Source organism: Coturnix japonica, chromosome 4 (assembly GCF_054131305.1).
Source record: "Coturnix japonica strain WE chromosome 4, WE-NBRP24, whole genome shotgun sequence".
Taxonomy (NCBI): Eukaryota; Metazoa; Chordata; class Aves; order Galliformes; family Phasianidae; genus Coturnix; species Coturnix japonica.
In genome coordinates, this window is record NC_140666.1 from 52,435,226 (window position 1) to 52,449,655 (window position 14,430).

Below are 14,430 nucleotides of genomic sequence, written 5' to 3' on the forward strand. Positions count from 1 at the left end.
TCAAAACCAACTGGATGCTTTTCTGTGGAGCCAAGTTCAGCATGGGAGTTGTAAATCACCAAGGAAGAGACCCCAGAGGAATTTCTGCCAGAGGATGTGGATGAGATTGACCATGCCAAGATGCATTTGTAGTGTGGTTTGTGGGTCTCAAGAGAATATAGATGCTCTGAGACCCCACATACAATGCAGAGGGGGGCCCCCTGCAACTACATCCTTGGAACAAAAGCAGTCCCTTAAGTGAATTTGCCTTCTCCTGATGGACATGCAACTCATATGCGTCCTTCTTAGCCAGCTGCCTACATGAGCTACAAAGACCTTATCTTGTGTCCCACATGGAGGTCTTTTGAGCAAGAAATACAAAGCTATGGCTGTAAGGCCAAAATATGAGTCACAGAGAGACACTAGAGGCCCCGCTCCACCAAAGTATGAGCTAATGAATCCTTCCAAAGGAAGAGAGGTTCTTCAAGCCCCAGAGCAAGGTAAAGAGACTCTGGGGGAATGAAGGAAAGGGACTGAAGTGTTCTTCCTCTCCTTTCCTCATTTCAGGAGCACAGAGATGGGGACTGCAAGTTAGAAAGCCCCTGCACAACAAGCAAGACTGTATGCTGACCATGAACGTCACCACAAGTTTTTAGTGGCACCTCTAGTTTGAGGGGAACAGACTGGCTAAGAAATATCTCCTGTGATTTTATGCACAAGCTCCCAACTTCTGCCATCTGAACAACGTTCCTGAGGTGACAACCTCATACTTCCAGCAGCCGGGTGATAAAGCTGTCTGCATTCAGCTTCTCGTATGCCGTTTTGTGGCCACACTCTCAGTCCCGACTGGGAAAAGGGCAGAAAATGCATAGGATCCCAGCTGGGTGTGGAAACCTGCTCTTACCTGTATCAGCAGAGACTCTGAGTATGCCAGTACACTGATGCAATAGCATTTTGCTCCTCTGAGCGTGGGCACAGCACTGAAGATGAGCATTGGTCAGGGAGTGCCAGCACTGACTCTGTGCTAGCACAGCTTCTCCTACTGAGCATTTATGGGGGCAGCCCTACAGCGAAGGGATGGCCATGGCAGCAGCAGGCTGAGCAATCTCTCCCCCCAGGCTGTGCCTCCTCCAGGACCTTCCCCAGTTGCTGGGTGCCCACAGAGTCGTTGTGACATCATGGAGCTCTCAGTGACTGCACTGTGGGGCACCTGGTGCGTTACCAGATGTTCACAGCAGGGAAGGAGCAGCACAGTGCTCAACATGGGGATCTCCTTCATGTTTAAACGCTGTGTGGCTTTTCTGTTCCCTGGCAGCCTTGGCCATTCCAGCCCCCCCTCTTGGGCCACCCTTATGTGGGACACTGTCCAAACCTCCAACCTGTCCTCCCCAGAGCACCACCTTTTGCCCTCCTGTGCCCAGCTGGATGCAATCATGGAGGTGATCAGCAGGAACAGCCCAGCCCTGTGCCTGCTCAGCGGGATGTTGTTTGTGGCCATTTTTATATGTAGCAAAGCCTGGAGGAGATGGAAGGAGGTGAGTGATACAGGTCAGGCTGGCAAAACGGTGCAAGACTGCTGCAACCAGAGGCCTGGACTCATGTCAGTAATGCGTAGGACAAGGAACAACAGCCCTTTTGGCTCCTGTCCCTTTCATGGTGCCCACTGTCCTGTTGTTTTCAGAACATGAGCCATCCACATCCAGCTTTCACGGGGACTCACAGCTACAGCATGAACTCCAGCATTGTCCTTGAGGAGCTCTGCCGGTTGGAAGCAAACGTCACCGTGATGCAGAAGATCATGAGGAGGCTGCTCCTGAGACTCCCAGAAGCTGGCAGGACCAAAGCAAAGAAGAGAAAGAGGAGAGACGTGGAAGAGGAGGAGCGTCTTATCTCTACCTGAGTGCCCAACCAGAGCTCCTGAGTGGTTCTGGGAGGGAATTGGGATCGTTCCCTATGAATAAAGGGTAGGAACTTGAGCAATAGAGATTACTGCCTTGTCTTTATCCAGACCTGGTGCACGTGGCACGTGGGAAAGGCAGAGAGAAGGAAAAAGAACAGGAGATGGAATCAGAAGAGGTGAGCCCTCACTCACCACCTCCCAGAGGCTCTCTCTGAGCAATAGCTCCGTTGGCAGGCAAAGCCCACAGGTTTTTCTCCACACAGGGAACTCACAGTGGGTGTTTGATGTGACATGCTGAATGTCCTTTTTAGGGCCCAGGCTCAAGTCTTTATTATGAAGTCTGATGCCTCAAAGGGGCCTCCAGTTGCCTTAATGTGCTCAGCAGTTGTCTCTCACATGCCTTGCAGTTCAGCGCAAGCTCCTCCAAATTCATTTTGCTTGCCCAACACACCTCTGAATGCTTTCATTTTGCACTCAGACCTCCAAGCACCTTCTCTTTGGCCTCAGGATTCTCAGAGTGCTCGCCAGTGACTTGTCCTTTCGTGTTTTGTTCTGTCCAGTACCTTGCACATGCCATTCTGTGCATCCCAAGCACTTCCAAAGTCTTGTCTGCTCAGTTCAGGGCTTCCCAGTTCATATTGGTGCCCCAGAGGCCTCCACAGCCCTTTCTGTTCAACCCAGGGGCTTCACAGCATATTTCTGCGTACCCACTGGTTGTGCAGTTGGGTCTCCAGGATCTGTGGATGTTAGTTGTCAGCTGACTGCATTGCTGACTCTTCCCCTTGTGCTCTCAGCACACACTCATTTGCACTGAAGCCTACACGTATTACACATGGCATGTGCTTGTGCTGCTTGAGCAAAATGCAGTGATTGCCGACACTAATACTTGAGCCTGTCTAACGCTGTCTCAAAAGCAAATGGAACCCAAAAAAAGGACAAGCCTTGGATGAAGGATGAGTGTTAACTTTTTCCCCCTCAAGCCTTCCACAGGTGTTCTGGCAGAGCAGCCACTGGAGATGGGGCCAACATGGCGCCCGTGGGTCAGGGCGGGTCCGGCGCTCCGGCGGGCGATGCGGGGGAGCGGCCGCCTCCCGGGGCGGAGTTTTCCGCTCCATGGCTTAAGTGTGCGCGGGGCGGCGGGTCGCGGTGCTAACATGCCGTCCCCGGTGCTGTGGGCGCTGGTGCTGCTGACGCCCGCCGCGGTGGCGGTGTCGGAGCTGGGCGGCTGCGGGCCGTGCGATGCGGCGCGGTGCCCGGCGCTGCCGCAGCGGGGCTGCCCGCTGGGCCGGGTGCGGGACGCCTGCGGGTGCTGCTGGCAGTGCGGGCGCGGCGAGGGCGAGGCGTGCGGCGGAGCCGGCGTCGGCGGCGGGCGCTGCGCCGCCGGGCTGGAGTGCGTGAAGAGCCGCAAGCGCCGCAAGGCGAAGGGCGCCCCGGGCCCCGCGGCCGCCTCCGGTCCCGCCGCCCCGGTCGGCGTGTGCGTGTGCAAGAGCCGCTACCCGGTGTGCGGCAGCGACGGGCTCACCTACGGCAGCGGCTGCCAGCTCCGCGCCGCCAGCCTGCGGGCACAGAGCCGCGGAGAGCCCGCCATCAGCCAGCGCAGCAAGGGAGCCTGCGAGCAAGGTGCGGGGAACGGGGGGGCGGCGGCACGGAGCGGGCGGGGCGGGGAGCTGCTCCTATGGTGCTCCGCGGGACCCGCTGTGCCCTGCTCGGAGCCAGCAGCCTTGGTTTAAGGCTTGGGTCTCGCTCCAGAAGTAGAAAGCAGCACGGCTGTTGGTTCGTGTTTTCAGCAGCGGTGTAACCGGCACAGCCCCGCTGTTAGTGCTTGTCGGGGCTTTGCCCCGCTGCTCGTGGTGTGGGATGCTGTTACACGGAACAGAGCGGTCGGTGCTCGCAGCACTTCTGAACAGCTCAGTTCTTCTGCTTAAAAGCAGCGCTGTAGAAACAAGTGGTTCTGCAGAGCTTCCGCTAGGCATTCTGTTAGCATGAGAGAGCATCATGTGGTTGAATCCACTGCTCTGGATGTCTGTGTTAACGGGTATCTAATGTCCCCCCCAGTCACTGCAAGCGTGAGCTATTAGGCAGGAGGCTTCTGACCTGTCTGCCTTCAGCAGCACCCACAAGCCTTCATCATCTGTGCATGATAGTGACAGCTTCTCTGAAGAGAGCCTTAGTTGGACACAGCTACCCCATGCACAAGCTGTGTCCCTGCCTTGGAGGTGACCCACCTGGGTGTGCAGATGTGCAGCAGGTCATATATAGGGGTTAATGAACCCTGCTAGAACTTACTCCAGCAGTGACATGCAGTGCCATCACTAAAATGTCTAGGCAGTCACTCTCCTGTTGAATCCTACTATTGGGAGAGCTCTCACCCAGCATCTCAGAGGAGGGAGTGGGGCAGGAAAAGCGTGGGCTGCTTAGCAGTGTTCCAGCAGAGCCTCTTCAGCCTTCTTTTGGCTGCACAACCTTTCCTCGCTCTGCTGTCCTTCTTCTGGTAATGTGTGTTGTTCTGTGGCTTGCAGCTTAGGCCAGGACTCAGCCCACTCACCTGATGTCTGAACATCTGGAAGTATTTTGATAGGCCACAGGGACTCGCAGCTATTAAAACTGAGAAGGGGAGGTGTAATCTACACAGTGATTTCTGAAACTGTGGCAGGAGATGACATCCATCCCATCAGGCCCTGATGGTTCAGTCCTCCAGATAGAAGGTAGCACTTGAATGAATTGCTGGAAAACTAAATGGTGTGGCAGCTGGAGCTGTAGCATGCAGTCCATAGGATATCAGGTTTGTGTCATTTGGGGACAACAGGGAAGAGGGAGCAGCCTTTCAAGTCTGAGTAGAGATCCAGAACAAACATATTTGCAGCAGATTGTTATTTCTAGGGGTTATTTTTACTTCATTTGTCTGGTGCTTTTGGGGGGGCTGGGGGGGGGGTATGGTGTGGGTTTGGTTCTTTTTATTTCTGGGGGGTTATATCAAAACAGGGAGGACTTGCTTTTGTTTAGCTTTGCTTGTTTGTTCATCCTATTTGAAAGCTTGTTCTGGGGAGGAGGAAATGTAGAGCTCTGACTGCTCTTGGCCTTCATTGTTGTCAGCAGGAAGGGAGGCAGCTGGCGATGAGGCATCCAGAGGAAGAGAGAAATGCATCTAGGGATGGTGTGTTGTTAGGTGATCCCCTTCACCCACCCTTGCACCCCATGCTCAGGGTGGGGTAGAAGGTCAGAAGACAGGACACAAAGGTGCAGGTGGGGGAAAATGCTGCTGTTTGGTCCTTTTCTCTATTCCTGCAACTGTTTGCCCAGACCTCACCTTGCAAGGAAGGTGAGAGTGACTCATAACAAGCCTCTTCTGCCTTGAAACGCATCCTTTGTGATGATCACAGGGATCAGCTGCAGGCATGTAGAAGACTCGGGATCCTACTTCTGGTTTAACTGGGATAGCATCTCATTCTCTTGCCTTGTCTCCCTCTCTGTCCCACGTGTACCAGCTATTCAGAGGGTCTGAAAGGAAGTACACCTCCTGGGAGGGTCAGTCCTGTTGATTTACTATAGGCAACACAGTGTGGACATAGTAAGCCCATTTATTTAACTTTTCTTAAATGCTGGTTGACTCTCTTGAACAGTCTCATTTTAAGGACACATTAGTACCTTCCTATCAGAGGGAAGTATTGCAGAGCAAGCTTTAATCCTTGCTGTATGGCCACTTCTTTGTGTGCTAAAGTTCAGTCTGAATAGTTGTGTCCGACAAAATTTCTCAGGCACTAAAATGCACAGGAAGTACCACTTGAATACATACATTGGATTTCACAGGGATTATTTGCAGAGTAAAGCAGTATAAGCAAAGAACTCAGGGGGAATTATGTAAGGCTTAACATGCAAAACTCTACTTAAGATGCACAGATTTCTCAACAACAGATTTATTTCCAAGGAGCTAGAAGTTCATTAAAGTGCTATTTGACAAAGCTGACAAAATACAACTCCAGTTTGCCTGCCACAGGGTTTTCTGTGCAACGCTCTGCAGTTTTTGCTTGCTATCCAACAGCTGGGAACAACTTGGGGAATGAGCCATTTCTTGGCTCTACGCAGTGTGCCTTGACCTTGTCCTCGTGATTCTTTTTTCTGCTGCTTGTTTTCCAGACATCCCTAATCTGACGCCTGTGTCCTTTGTACAAAAATAGTGAACCCATGCAGAAAAAAGGATTTCCGTAGCAGCCAGAAGTTCCAGCTGGTGGGCAAAGGAAGTCAGCTGAGTAAAGTTTCAGAGGATGGGGGCAACCCCTTTATGCTTGTACTTGGCAGGTGTGGGGATCCAGCCAGGCCTCTCTGGAGTGGGTTGTACAGGGGCAGGACCATTGAAAAGGGCTGAAGAAATGGATGTGTGGGGGCCTGCAGAGCTGCTCTGGGTGAGCAGCCAGTGATGCTGTGGTGCTCCTTGTAGCTGGGCTCATGCTTTGCCCATGTAAATGCTCTGAGTTGGCTCAGAGGCAAACTGACATCACACAGGTGTGTAAGGATGCTCAGGGCAGACTCACGACTTCTTTAAGTTTTGGCTGCAATTGATTATGCAGTACATTTGCAAAAGCAATTTACAGGTTGCTAGGACTCAGGTCAGGACAGCTGTGGTACCTACTGCTATGCAAAACCACTTGCCACAAAGAATTAGGATTGCATGGCTCATCTGAAGCCAGGCAGAACAAAGCACAAAGCGCCATCAAAATGTGAGAAGACTTTTTGGCATGGTGATCTGTCTGAGCTGAAAAATACCAGGCATGCACTTGTTGACCAAACAGTGCAAGAAAGAATAAATCTCTCTGAGTCATTCTTATCGTTAGCTACCAGCAGATGTCTGCTTGAAGGGGCATGTTGTGACTGCTGGAAGTACTGCTGGAGTTGCTTCATTTCAGCTCAAGAATGAAGTCCCTGATAGTGTTGGGATCTCTGGGTCATTTCATTGTGACTGTGACAGCTTTCTCCTTCCCTAGTGGTGGCCTTGCACACAAACAACACAAAGCTGGGCTTCAGAGAATAGAGTTTGTCAGGGAATTGGTGCTGGTTTGGACCTGGCTGCAAATGCTTCATGGAGGTCGAAATGCAGGAGCAGATTTCACCTTCTCCTCCCCCACATTGACGCCACTTGACCTCATCAGTGGTTTTGCCTTGCGTTGGTGTCCCATGAAGCTGTGTCTGCTTTGCAAGTGGATTGTAGCTGAGTTCCTCGCTTTTAAATTGAGAAGTGTAAATCTCTTCTGCTGGCTTCTTCCATCCGAATTCAGCTATTGGTCTATAATCAGTAATTTTATTTTGGCCAGTAATCGGTATTTTGACTCCGAGGGGTTTTGTTTGTTGTTTAAAGCTTTTTTTTATCCACTGTCAGAATAGAGCAGAAACGGATGTGTTTGGGAAAGGGTGCTGGGAGGTGACATGCTTTTGTCACTGACATTGCCTCGTGTTCTTTTGATTCAGCTGCATTAAGTTCACAAAGCTTCCAAGGCTCTTAGATAGCAGAGATCATAGTTCACATTAGATCACATTCTGTAAGAAGCTCCTCTGGGTTTGTGCTTTTTAATTAACAAGTGGCTTAGATTTAGCCCTTTCCTCCCGTTCTTTCTTCCCTGGGATATAAAGGACTTAAAGTAATAGCTGCATTTTGTGAGTTCTTTCTTCTTGCTGGTGAAAGAGGATTAGGTGAGGTTTTGCTAAGAGGTTGGAAAGTGAACTAAATCCCCTCATTCTCATGTGAAGCCGGTTTGGGTTTCTTAGGTGGGGGCCTTGTGGCAGTGGCCTGCTGCCCACTTTCTGCCACAGCAAAGAAGAGCTTTACATTTGTGGGTGAATCTTGCAAAGCATCGTCATGCTGCATCCACAGACTGTGTGGCACAGCAGGTACATAGTGTGTTTGCACAGCGGTTTTTAGTGTGCTTTAGGGCACAGAGTGAGGATGTGATGTGGGTTTGGTGTGGTGCTTGCTTTTCCAGCACTCTGTGCATTGGGATTTTGAGACAGTTAACCAGAGCTGAAATGCTCTGCCTGTATTTTGCAAAATAACCAGCAGCTTTGTGGGTTTCTTTCCCACAGTTGTAGATCAGTGCCCTTAAATCCTCCTTAAAAGGCGTTTAGTTGTTTGAAAAGTTTTGGGTTCACTGGAGTTTGATGCACATTAAGTTTTTATGGCTATGGTGCTAAATTTTACGAGGGAGTCTGTTTAATGTATTACTCAGCAGCTCAGCATATAAACTGGTACACTTCTAGGAGAGCACCGGTATGGCTGGGACTGTGCAATGCTTCTGCTGTCCAGGAGGATCCCATGTTTTACCTGCGTCTTCATTGCCAGTCATCACAAAAAAGACTAAAAATCACCAGGAAGGAATGGTTTCAGATCAGCAAATTCCTTCCCATGTTTGTTTTTGTGCTGCTGGAAAGGCATGCTGTGTTTAAAAAATGCGTTTAATCCGTTGTTGGACTGAAGTTCTTTGAGGTTCATACTAAATAGGAGATTATCAAGTAACGAGTCTAATCAGGTTGGACTGTTGAAAGCCCTGAGTGCTTTACCATGAATAAATGCTGCCATGCCTAGTTTCCATGTCTGCCAGCCCTCACGGCTCACGGTGCCTAACAAAAAGGCTTTTGGCAGGACGAGAACGTGATTTCCTTTTCTTATGCTAAAGTGGGCATCTCCTATGGGCTGGTTATTCTGTCCTCAGAGCTCTTCCTGTAATTCCTTGGGCTCTTGAAGGCCTGGTATGAGGAGAGGGAGAAGTACTATCTGGAGGAGGTAAAGAGGGATGCTTGTAGTCACGCAGGCACTCGGGGAATGAGGAAGGATAGGAAATGCTTATACTTCCCATCTGCTATTGCCTCTCAGTTGCTTTGCCCTGGGAAGGAGCAGCTAAGGGCATGTGAGCTAGAATTAGCAGATGCTGCTTACAGAAGGTTTCCCCTTCTCCATATAAAGGAATTTTGAAGGGAAAATACTTTCCCAGCGGCTTAAGAGGTTGTAGCCAGCCTGTTTTCAGGCTTGCAAGAGGTTGCGAGCTGTCTAGCTTTTGCTTTGATTACTTGTCTCAAAATGTTCCCAGTCTGTATCTTATCCAGGGCTCCAGCGAAGCAGTGCAGCACTCAGGAGGGCTGGCTGGGAACCAGGCTGACGCCCACGCTTCAGTGTGTGGTACACTGCTTCATTTTATGGTGTTCAGGCCTTCCCACATACATCCAAATGCTGGGGCCCTCAGTGCTTAGCCCCGGGCCCATTTTTATCTTCAGTGCCATACCTGCAGCCCCTTTGATTTTAGCGATAGAGTTGTTGCGTTGGTTGTTGGTTTATGGTTTGTGCTTTAGCAAAGTCTGGGTCCTTTTATCTTAAAGAATTTGAATGTTTTGCTCAGAGAGGCAAAAGCATGCAGGAAGAGGGAGTGTCTAGTTGGATTCCCAGCTGAGGCTTGGGAAGAACAGCCAAGCCCACCAGCATGCCTGATCTTTGCTCTTTGATAATTCAGTGCGAGCTTTTGGTGCTGACAGTGGAAGACCAAGAATTTAAAAGGCTGAATTGCTTCTGGTCATTATGGAGAGAAGTAACTTTGAGACTTCTCTGAAGGCCTGAGAGCCTCATAGATAGTTTCTTGTGAGTGGAGCGGCCTTATAGGCTGTAGGCTATAGCTATAGGCCTTATGTTTTGCGAGGGGATGTTCAGGTTGAGTATTAGGAAACATCTCTGAAAGAGTGGCCATGCAGTGGCACAGGCTGCCCAGAGAGTTGGTACAGTCACCGTCCATTATGTTTAAGAACCATGGGCATGTGGCTCTGAGGGAAGTGGTTAGTAGGCATGGTGGGGATGGTCTAGGGCTTGGACTGGATGGTCTTAGAGGTCTTTTTCAACCTTAATGATTCTATGACTCTAGAAGTGGTGGAACTGAACTCCACAGAGTTGGAGCTTCACTGACCCTGAGTAGGAATGCACCATCCTTGTGGTGTGAGCAAGGGATGGGTGGGCAGGCTTGGGTGGGAGCTTCATCTAGGGAGTCGCAGGCTCTGCCGTATGCTGCTTTAGAAGAAAGGCAACTAAATAATAACCATGGGGACTCCTCTGACTGCTGACATAATGCAGATCGTCAGCTCCCTGTGACTGGCGGCACAAACAAGCCCTGTATGCACAGGCTCTTCGCCCAGAGTGAATGAGCACAGTGCACTGGCTCTGCATATAAGCCCCTTCCCTGGCCAGAGAGAGCTATTTATCTTACAAACAATGATGAGAGCCACAGGGAAATGCCTAGAGTGCCTGTGGAGAGCAGCTGATGTCTATCAGCAGTCTGTGGTATCCTGTCAGCTGAAGGAGTGTCTGTGCATTCAGGGCAAGTTGCAGCAGGCTGCATTGCATGCAGCATAGAGCCCCAGAGCCAGCCTCTAGTGGAAAGCAGAGACCACTCAGCCAGGCTGATGTCTCCATCATCTGGGCCTGGGTTCTGCTCTTGGTGACTGTTTTCATCAGCAGGTGCAGCCTGCAAGTTCCTAACCCAAGGGTAGCAGACAGAGAAAGGCTCCTCTATGGGCAATCTTGCAATTAGAACATCAGGAACTCAGGGAGGCAGGATGTAAGGTGCCATGGATCAGCTCTTGCTCTGTACAAGGTGGGATTGTTTCTGATTCTTCTGAACAAATGGTGGCCCTGCTCCCTACATGAGGTCCTCTAAGCGAGGGGGGGTCACTTGCAAGAGGGAGTGTGTTCACGTTGTCTGGACACCATGGAAGGCTCAGGCACTCCCTGCCTGTTGTCTTGTTGCAGAGGCCCACTTCTACCTATAGGGAAGGGGCTACTTAGAGGGGCTGTGGGAGAGAATGTAATGCCATGTCAGCACACTGTGGGTTATAGATACTGCTGTGTTACTGTGTCCTACTTTAAATCTGTTGACTTCTTGGCCTTTCTCGTTTATTTTTAGTGGAGGATGAAGCCCAACTCTGGAGCTTTGGAAATGTGGATTAAAGTAAGATATCCCAGGAGACCAAACTGACTCTTCCCACGACACTGTTGCATCTTTTTAGGAGTTTTATTCCGTCTTGGTCTCAGGGCTGCCTCAGATGGAGGCAGAGCCCTGTGAATGCTTCCTGTTCATTCTGCAGCCAAAGGCAGTGTCTCGTGTTCCTCACCATTAGAGCAAGATACGTACACTAAGAGACTAAGGGTCTCTTCATTTCTGCAGTGGCAGATTGTGGCAGTTTCATAGCAGCTGTGTTTGTTTTTCTGTCTGATGGAGAACTCCAGCATCTGGTGATGAAGAGGAAGGTGTTATACCCGGGTGAATGTAGCCCTGCCTGCTGGGCAGCCTTGAAATCTTCCCTGGGAAAGGTGCCTTGCAGCCAGGGGACTTTGCGTGGTTGGAGCATCATGTGTATTTCGGGATGTCCTTACAGGGTGTGGGGTGAGCTAAACAGCCTGGAAACTTGCTGTGCACCTCATTGTTTAAGGGACACCAGAAAAACAATAGCTGATGTCCTGGGGAAGTGGCTGCCCTGAGGAAGGGGAGCAGAGTGTGTGACCTGTGGTGGCCCCGCTGTGGGGACAGCTGTGACTTTGAAACTCTCTCCTGGCCCATGCCCAATCTCTGCAGCAGCACAGCCAGCAATAGGTTAAGCTACATAATGAAGCACTGCATAAATGATTATCTCAGCTCATGGAATCTGTTCTGTACGAGTGGATTGTAATATCTGTGAGGAAACCTGGTACCTGGCTCTTATTGATCACAAGATGTGGTGGTTTTAACGCTCTTCTAGGAGCACACAGATAGCTTCTGTGCAACTACTGCTTGTTAAATGCAGGACTGGGATAGCTCTGTGAGGGTGAATGTGGGCTGCAGTGAGATAGACCTGAGTGCTGCTCTGGGGGGTACGGTGCATGTATAGGCTGGGGGCAGGGCCCTTGTTTCCACAGGAAATGCCTTCTGGTGAAGTCTACCTCTTCAGTGCAGAAGGGGAAAATCAGCTGTGTTCTTCAAGCTGTCAATAAGTGGAAATAAACACTATGGGCTCCATTGGTCCGCACTTCCTCTTGTGGGACATTAATAGGCGCGTTTTGCAAAGCAGCAGTGGTTCTCCTATTAAAGAGGGATAGAACAGTAACACAATTCTTCCCTTTGTGGGATATGGGTTACGTCTCGGGTGTTTTCCAGCCTGAGGGGTAAACATCTCTTAGGCAGAGCTGTAAAACAGCTTTAGCTCACGTCAGGCTTTGAAAATAACTTCTTATTTAATTTTAACCAGAGATTGGCTCTGCCACCCTCCTCAGCCAGCCCCCTTTGACTGAATGTTGCACACAGGTAGCCTTGGATTCTGCTGGCCAATTGCCACAGGCTGTGTTGCACATTAAAATCATGCTGGAGAAGATTGCAGCAAAGCAGTCTCTGGCATGGGAGAATAACTGGGACCCCTCTGTCTTCCAAGGAGTTTGGGATGGAGGTCCTCGTCTCTGTTCCACCTGGTCCTCAAAACACATCAGAAGCAACAGGCCCCACAGAAAAGGCCTTGCAGTCCCACAGTGCTTAGAATTGTTTCTTCCTCTTCGCAGGACCCTCCATCGTGACCCCTCCTAAGGACATCTGGAATGTGACAGGAGCACAGATCTACCTGAGCTGTGAAGTCATTGGCATCCCAACCCCTGTCCTCACCTGGAACAAGGTAAGGGCCTTGCTAGGACTTCCTAATGTCTAGCAAAGCTAAGGTAGCAGATACTGCTTAGTAAGCAACAGGGCATAAAGTCATAGGAAATTGCTCATAGAAATTCATGTCTTTGATGAGGTCTCCCATCTGTGCAGTTCTTTCCCACCCCTAAACATCTGGCTTTGCTTAATCTATCTTTAATCATCGCTTTCTCTAAACTTGTGTTGGTTTCAGTGCGGATCACGACTTGTGTTTTTCCTGGTATTCAGAGCATGTAGGCAGTGTCCCTTGACCTGCTGTCACCCTGCTGACGGCAGTGACTGAGGCAGCTGGACACAGCTGACCCAGCATGAGGCACTGGAGCATGGGATAGTTAGCTCTGATATAGCAGGCAACGTGCTGATTGAGGCAGGGTGCTGGTAACACCTGGCTCAGGGCAGGGGCTGGTCTTGAGCAGAGAAGATCCTAACCACAGGACTCAAGAAACTGTGTGACCCTGGGTTGAGATAGCTAACAAGCAGCAGAGAATAACTCACTCTGAACACACTGCTGCTCTTCCACTGATGCTGTGTCCACCTGGAGGAATGCTAGGCTTGCTGCAGCAGAAATACGTGGGTGCTGTCCCTGATCTGCTTCTAGGATTAACAAAACTAACGTTGATCTTGCTATAAGTAAGCTCTAGCATAAATGAGACCCTAAACCCTTACACCGTTCTGACCTTCTCTTCTGTTTAGATCATTCAAGGACAGTATGGTATCCAGAGAATGGAGCTTCTGCCTGGTGACAGAGAAAATCTGGCTATTCAGACCCGAGGAGGCCCTGAGAAACATGAAGTGACCGGCTGGGTACTGGTAAGTACTGCATGCAAACTGTTGGCAAACAGTGCAGTTTGCAGACAGACCCTCTACAGAAGATGTATGGCAATGGATAGAAGATGTATGGCAATGGATAGGACACTCAGAGGAAAAGGATCTCTGTGTTTAGAAAGTATTCAGTACAGAGACCCTCATCTGAGACCTAGAATTAGCAGCTGTCTTTGCTCCAGCGACACACACCACCTGCTGCACAATAGCACAGTGCAGAAGCCATTGGCTGTCCTGCAGCAGGCAGTACCTGCAGGCTAATGGCACTTTTGGAGGAAAGCAGTAGGGAGGGAGCTGCTTTGTATCCCAGTAAGGGAATTGCATCAGTCTGTAAGTACGATGGCTCCCAGCTGCAGAGAATCTGGCACAGGTCAGGCAAAGTGGTTCCTGCAGCACATGCCAGAGCAGAGGTGGAAATGGAGAAGGAAGATACTGAGCCAGTCATTTTGCAGAACTGCCTGGATGCACAATGTTCCTGGAAGCATTTTCTTTTTTATTCCTGCCCCCGGCCCCTTGCCAAGTGTGCCGGGCTCCAAAATAGCTCCAAACTAAGTCAATGCTAAAAGAAGGGAGTATTACAGCAAGCTCGGTCTGGCCTAGCAAAGTGCAGCAATGCTCAGCTGAAGCCCAGGAGCAGCCTGTCCCAAACCAGCCTGAAGAATACCATCACAATATGAACCAAACAGCTGTTTAGAGAAGGCAGAAGCAGTCGTGCAGTCAGTGCAGTCTCTAGAGGTTAACAGATACTTTATCTTTTCTCCTAATCCTATTATTTAAATAGGAAATTAACAACTTCTGTCTTAAGGCTTTTTTTTATAAGTATCTCTGCTTCTTCACAGGATACTTACTGGGGAGGGGGTGTTTCTTTCCCTAGATATCTCCTCTGAGCAAAGAAGATGCTGGAGAATATGAGTGTCACGCATCGAATGCCAAAGGAGAGGCAACAGCTTCTGCAAAAATTCATGTAGTGGAAACTCTGCATGAAATAGCCTTGACAAAGGGTAAGTAGAGTGGCTGAACATTCAGTAGCTCTCTCCCCTATCAGTT

General features: G+C 50.0%; 2 protein-coding genes across 5 annotated transcripts in view; both read left to right on the forward strand.

The window, feature by feature from the left end:
* The window catches only part of IGFBP7 (insulin like growth factor binding protein 7), a 79,999-nt gene that overhangs the window by 60,985 nt on the left and 4,584 nt on the right, over positions 1-14,430 (forward strand). For 2 of the 4 annotated variants that reach the window (XM_015861577.3, XM_015861576.3), the window contains exons 1-4: positions 3,025-3,499; positions 12,429-12,538; positions 13,255-13,371; positions 14,258-14,384. In XM_015861577.3, the coding sequence (XP_015717063.2) occupies positions 3,034-3,499; positions 12,429-12,538; positions 13,255-13,371; positions 14,258-14,384 (820 nt within the window). In that variant the 5' untranslated portion in view covers positions 3,025-3,033. Of the gene's footprint in view, positions 1-3,024; positions 3,500-12,428; positions 12,539-13,254; positions 13,372-14,257; positions 14,385-14,430 lie in introns of those variants that run through there. The other 2 variants (XM_085546801.1, XM_085546802.1) reach the window with 1 other exon arrangement.
* Positions 916-1,955, forward strand: LOC107313407 (uncharacterized). The gene is made up of 2 exons (XM_015861578.3): positions 916-1,514; positions 1,661-1,955. Exons 1-2 carry the CDS (start codon positions 1,032-1,034, stop codon positions 1,877-1,879), a joined length of 702 nt encoding a protein of 233 aa, XP_015717064.2. The 5' UTR covers positions 916-1,031; the 3' UTR covers positions 1,880-1,955.

What these genes read in the sequence shown, in the direction of transcription:
- LOC107313407 (XM_015861578.3), top strand. Translation starts at nt 1,032, where the DNA reads ATGGGGGCAGCCCTACAGCGAAGGGATGGCCATGGCAGCAGCAGGCTG. An exon ending in CCTGGAGGAGATGGAAGGAG is followed by an intron (nt 1,515 to 1,660) that starts GTGAGTGATACA and finishes TGTTGTTTTCAG; the next exon opens with AACATGAGCCATCCACATCC.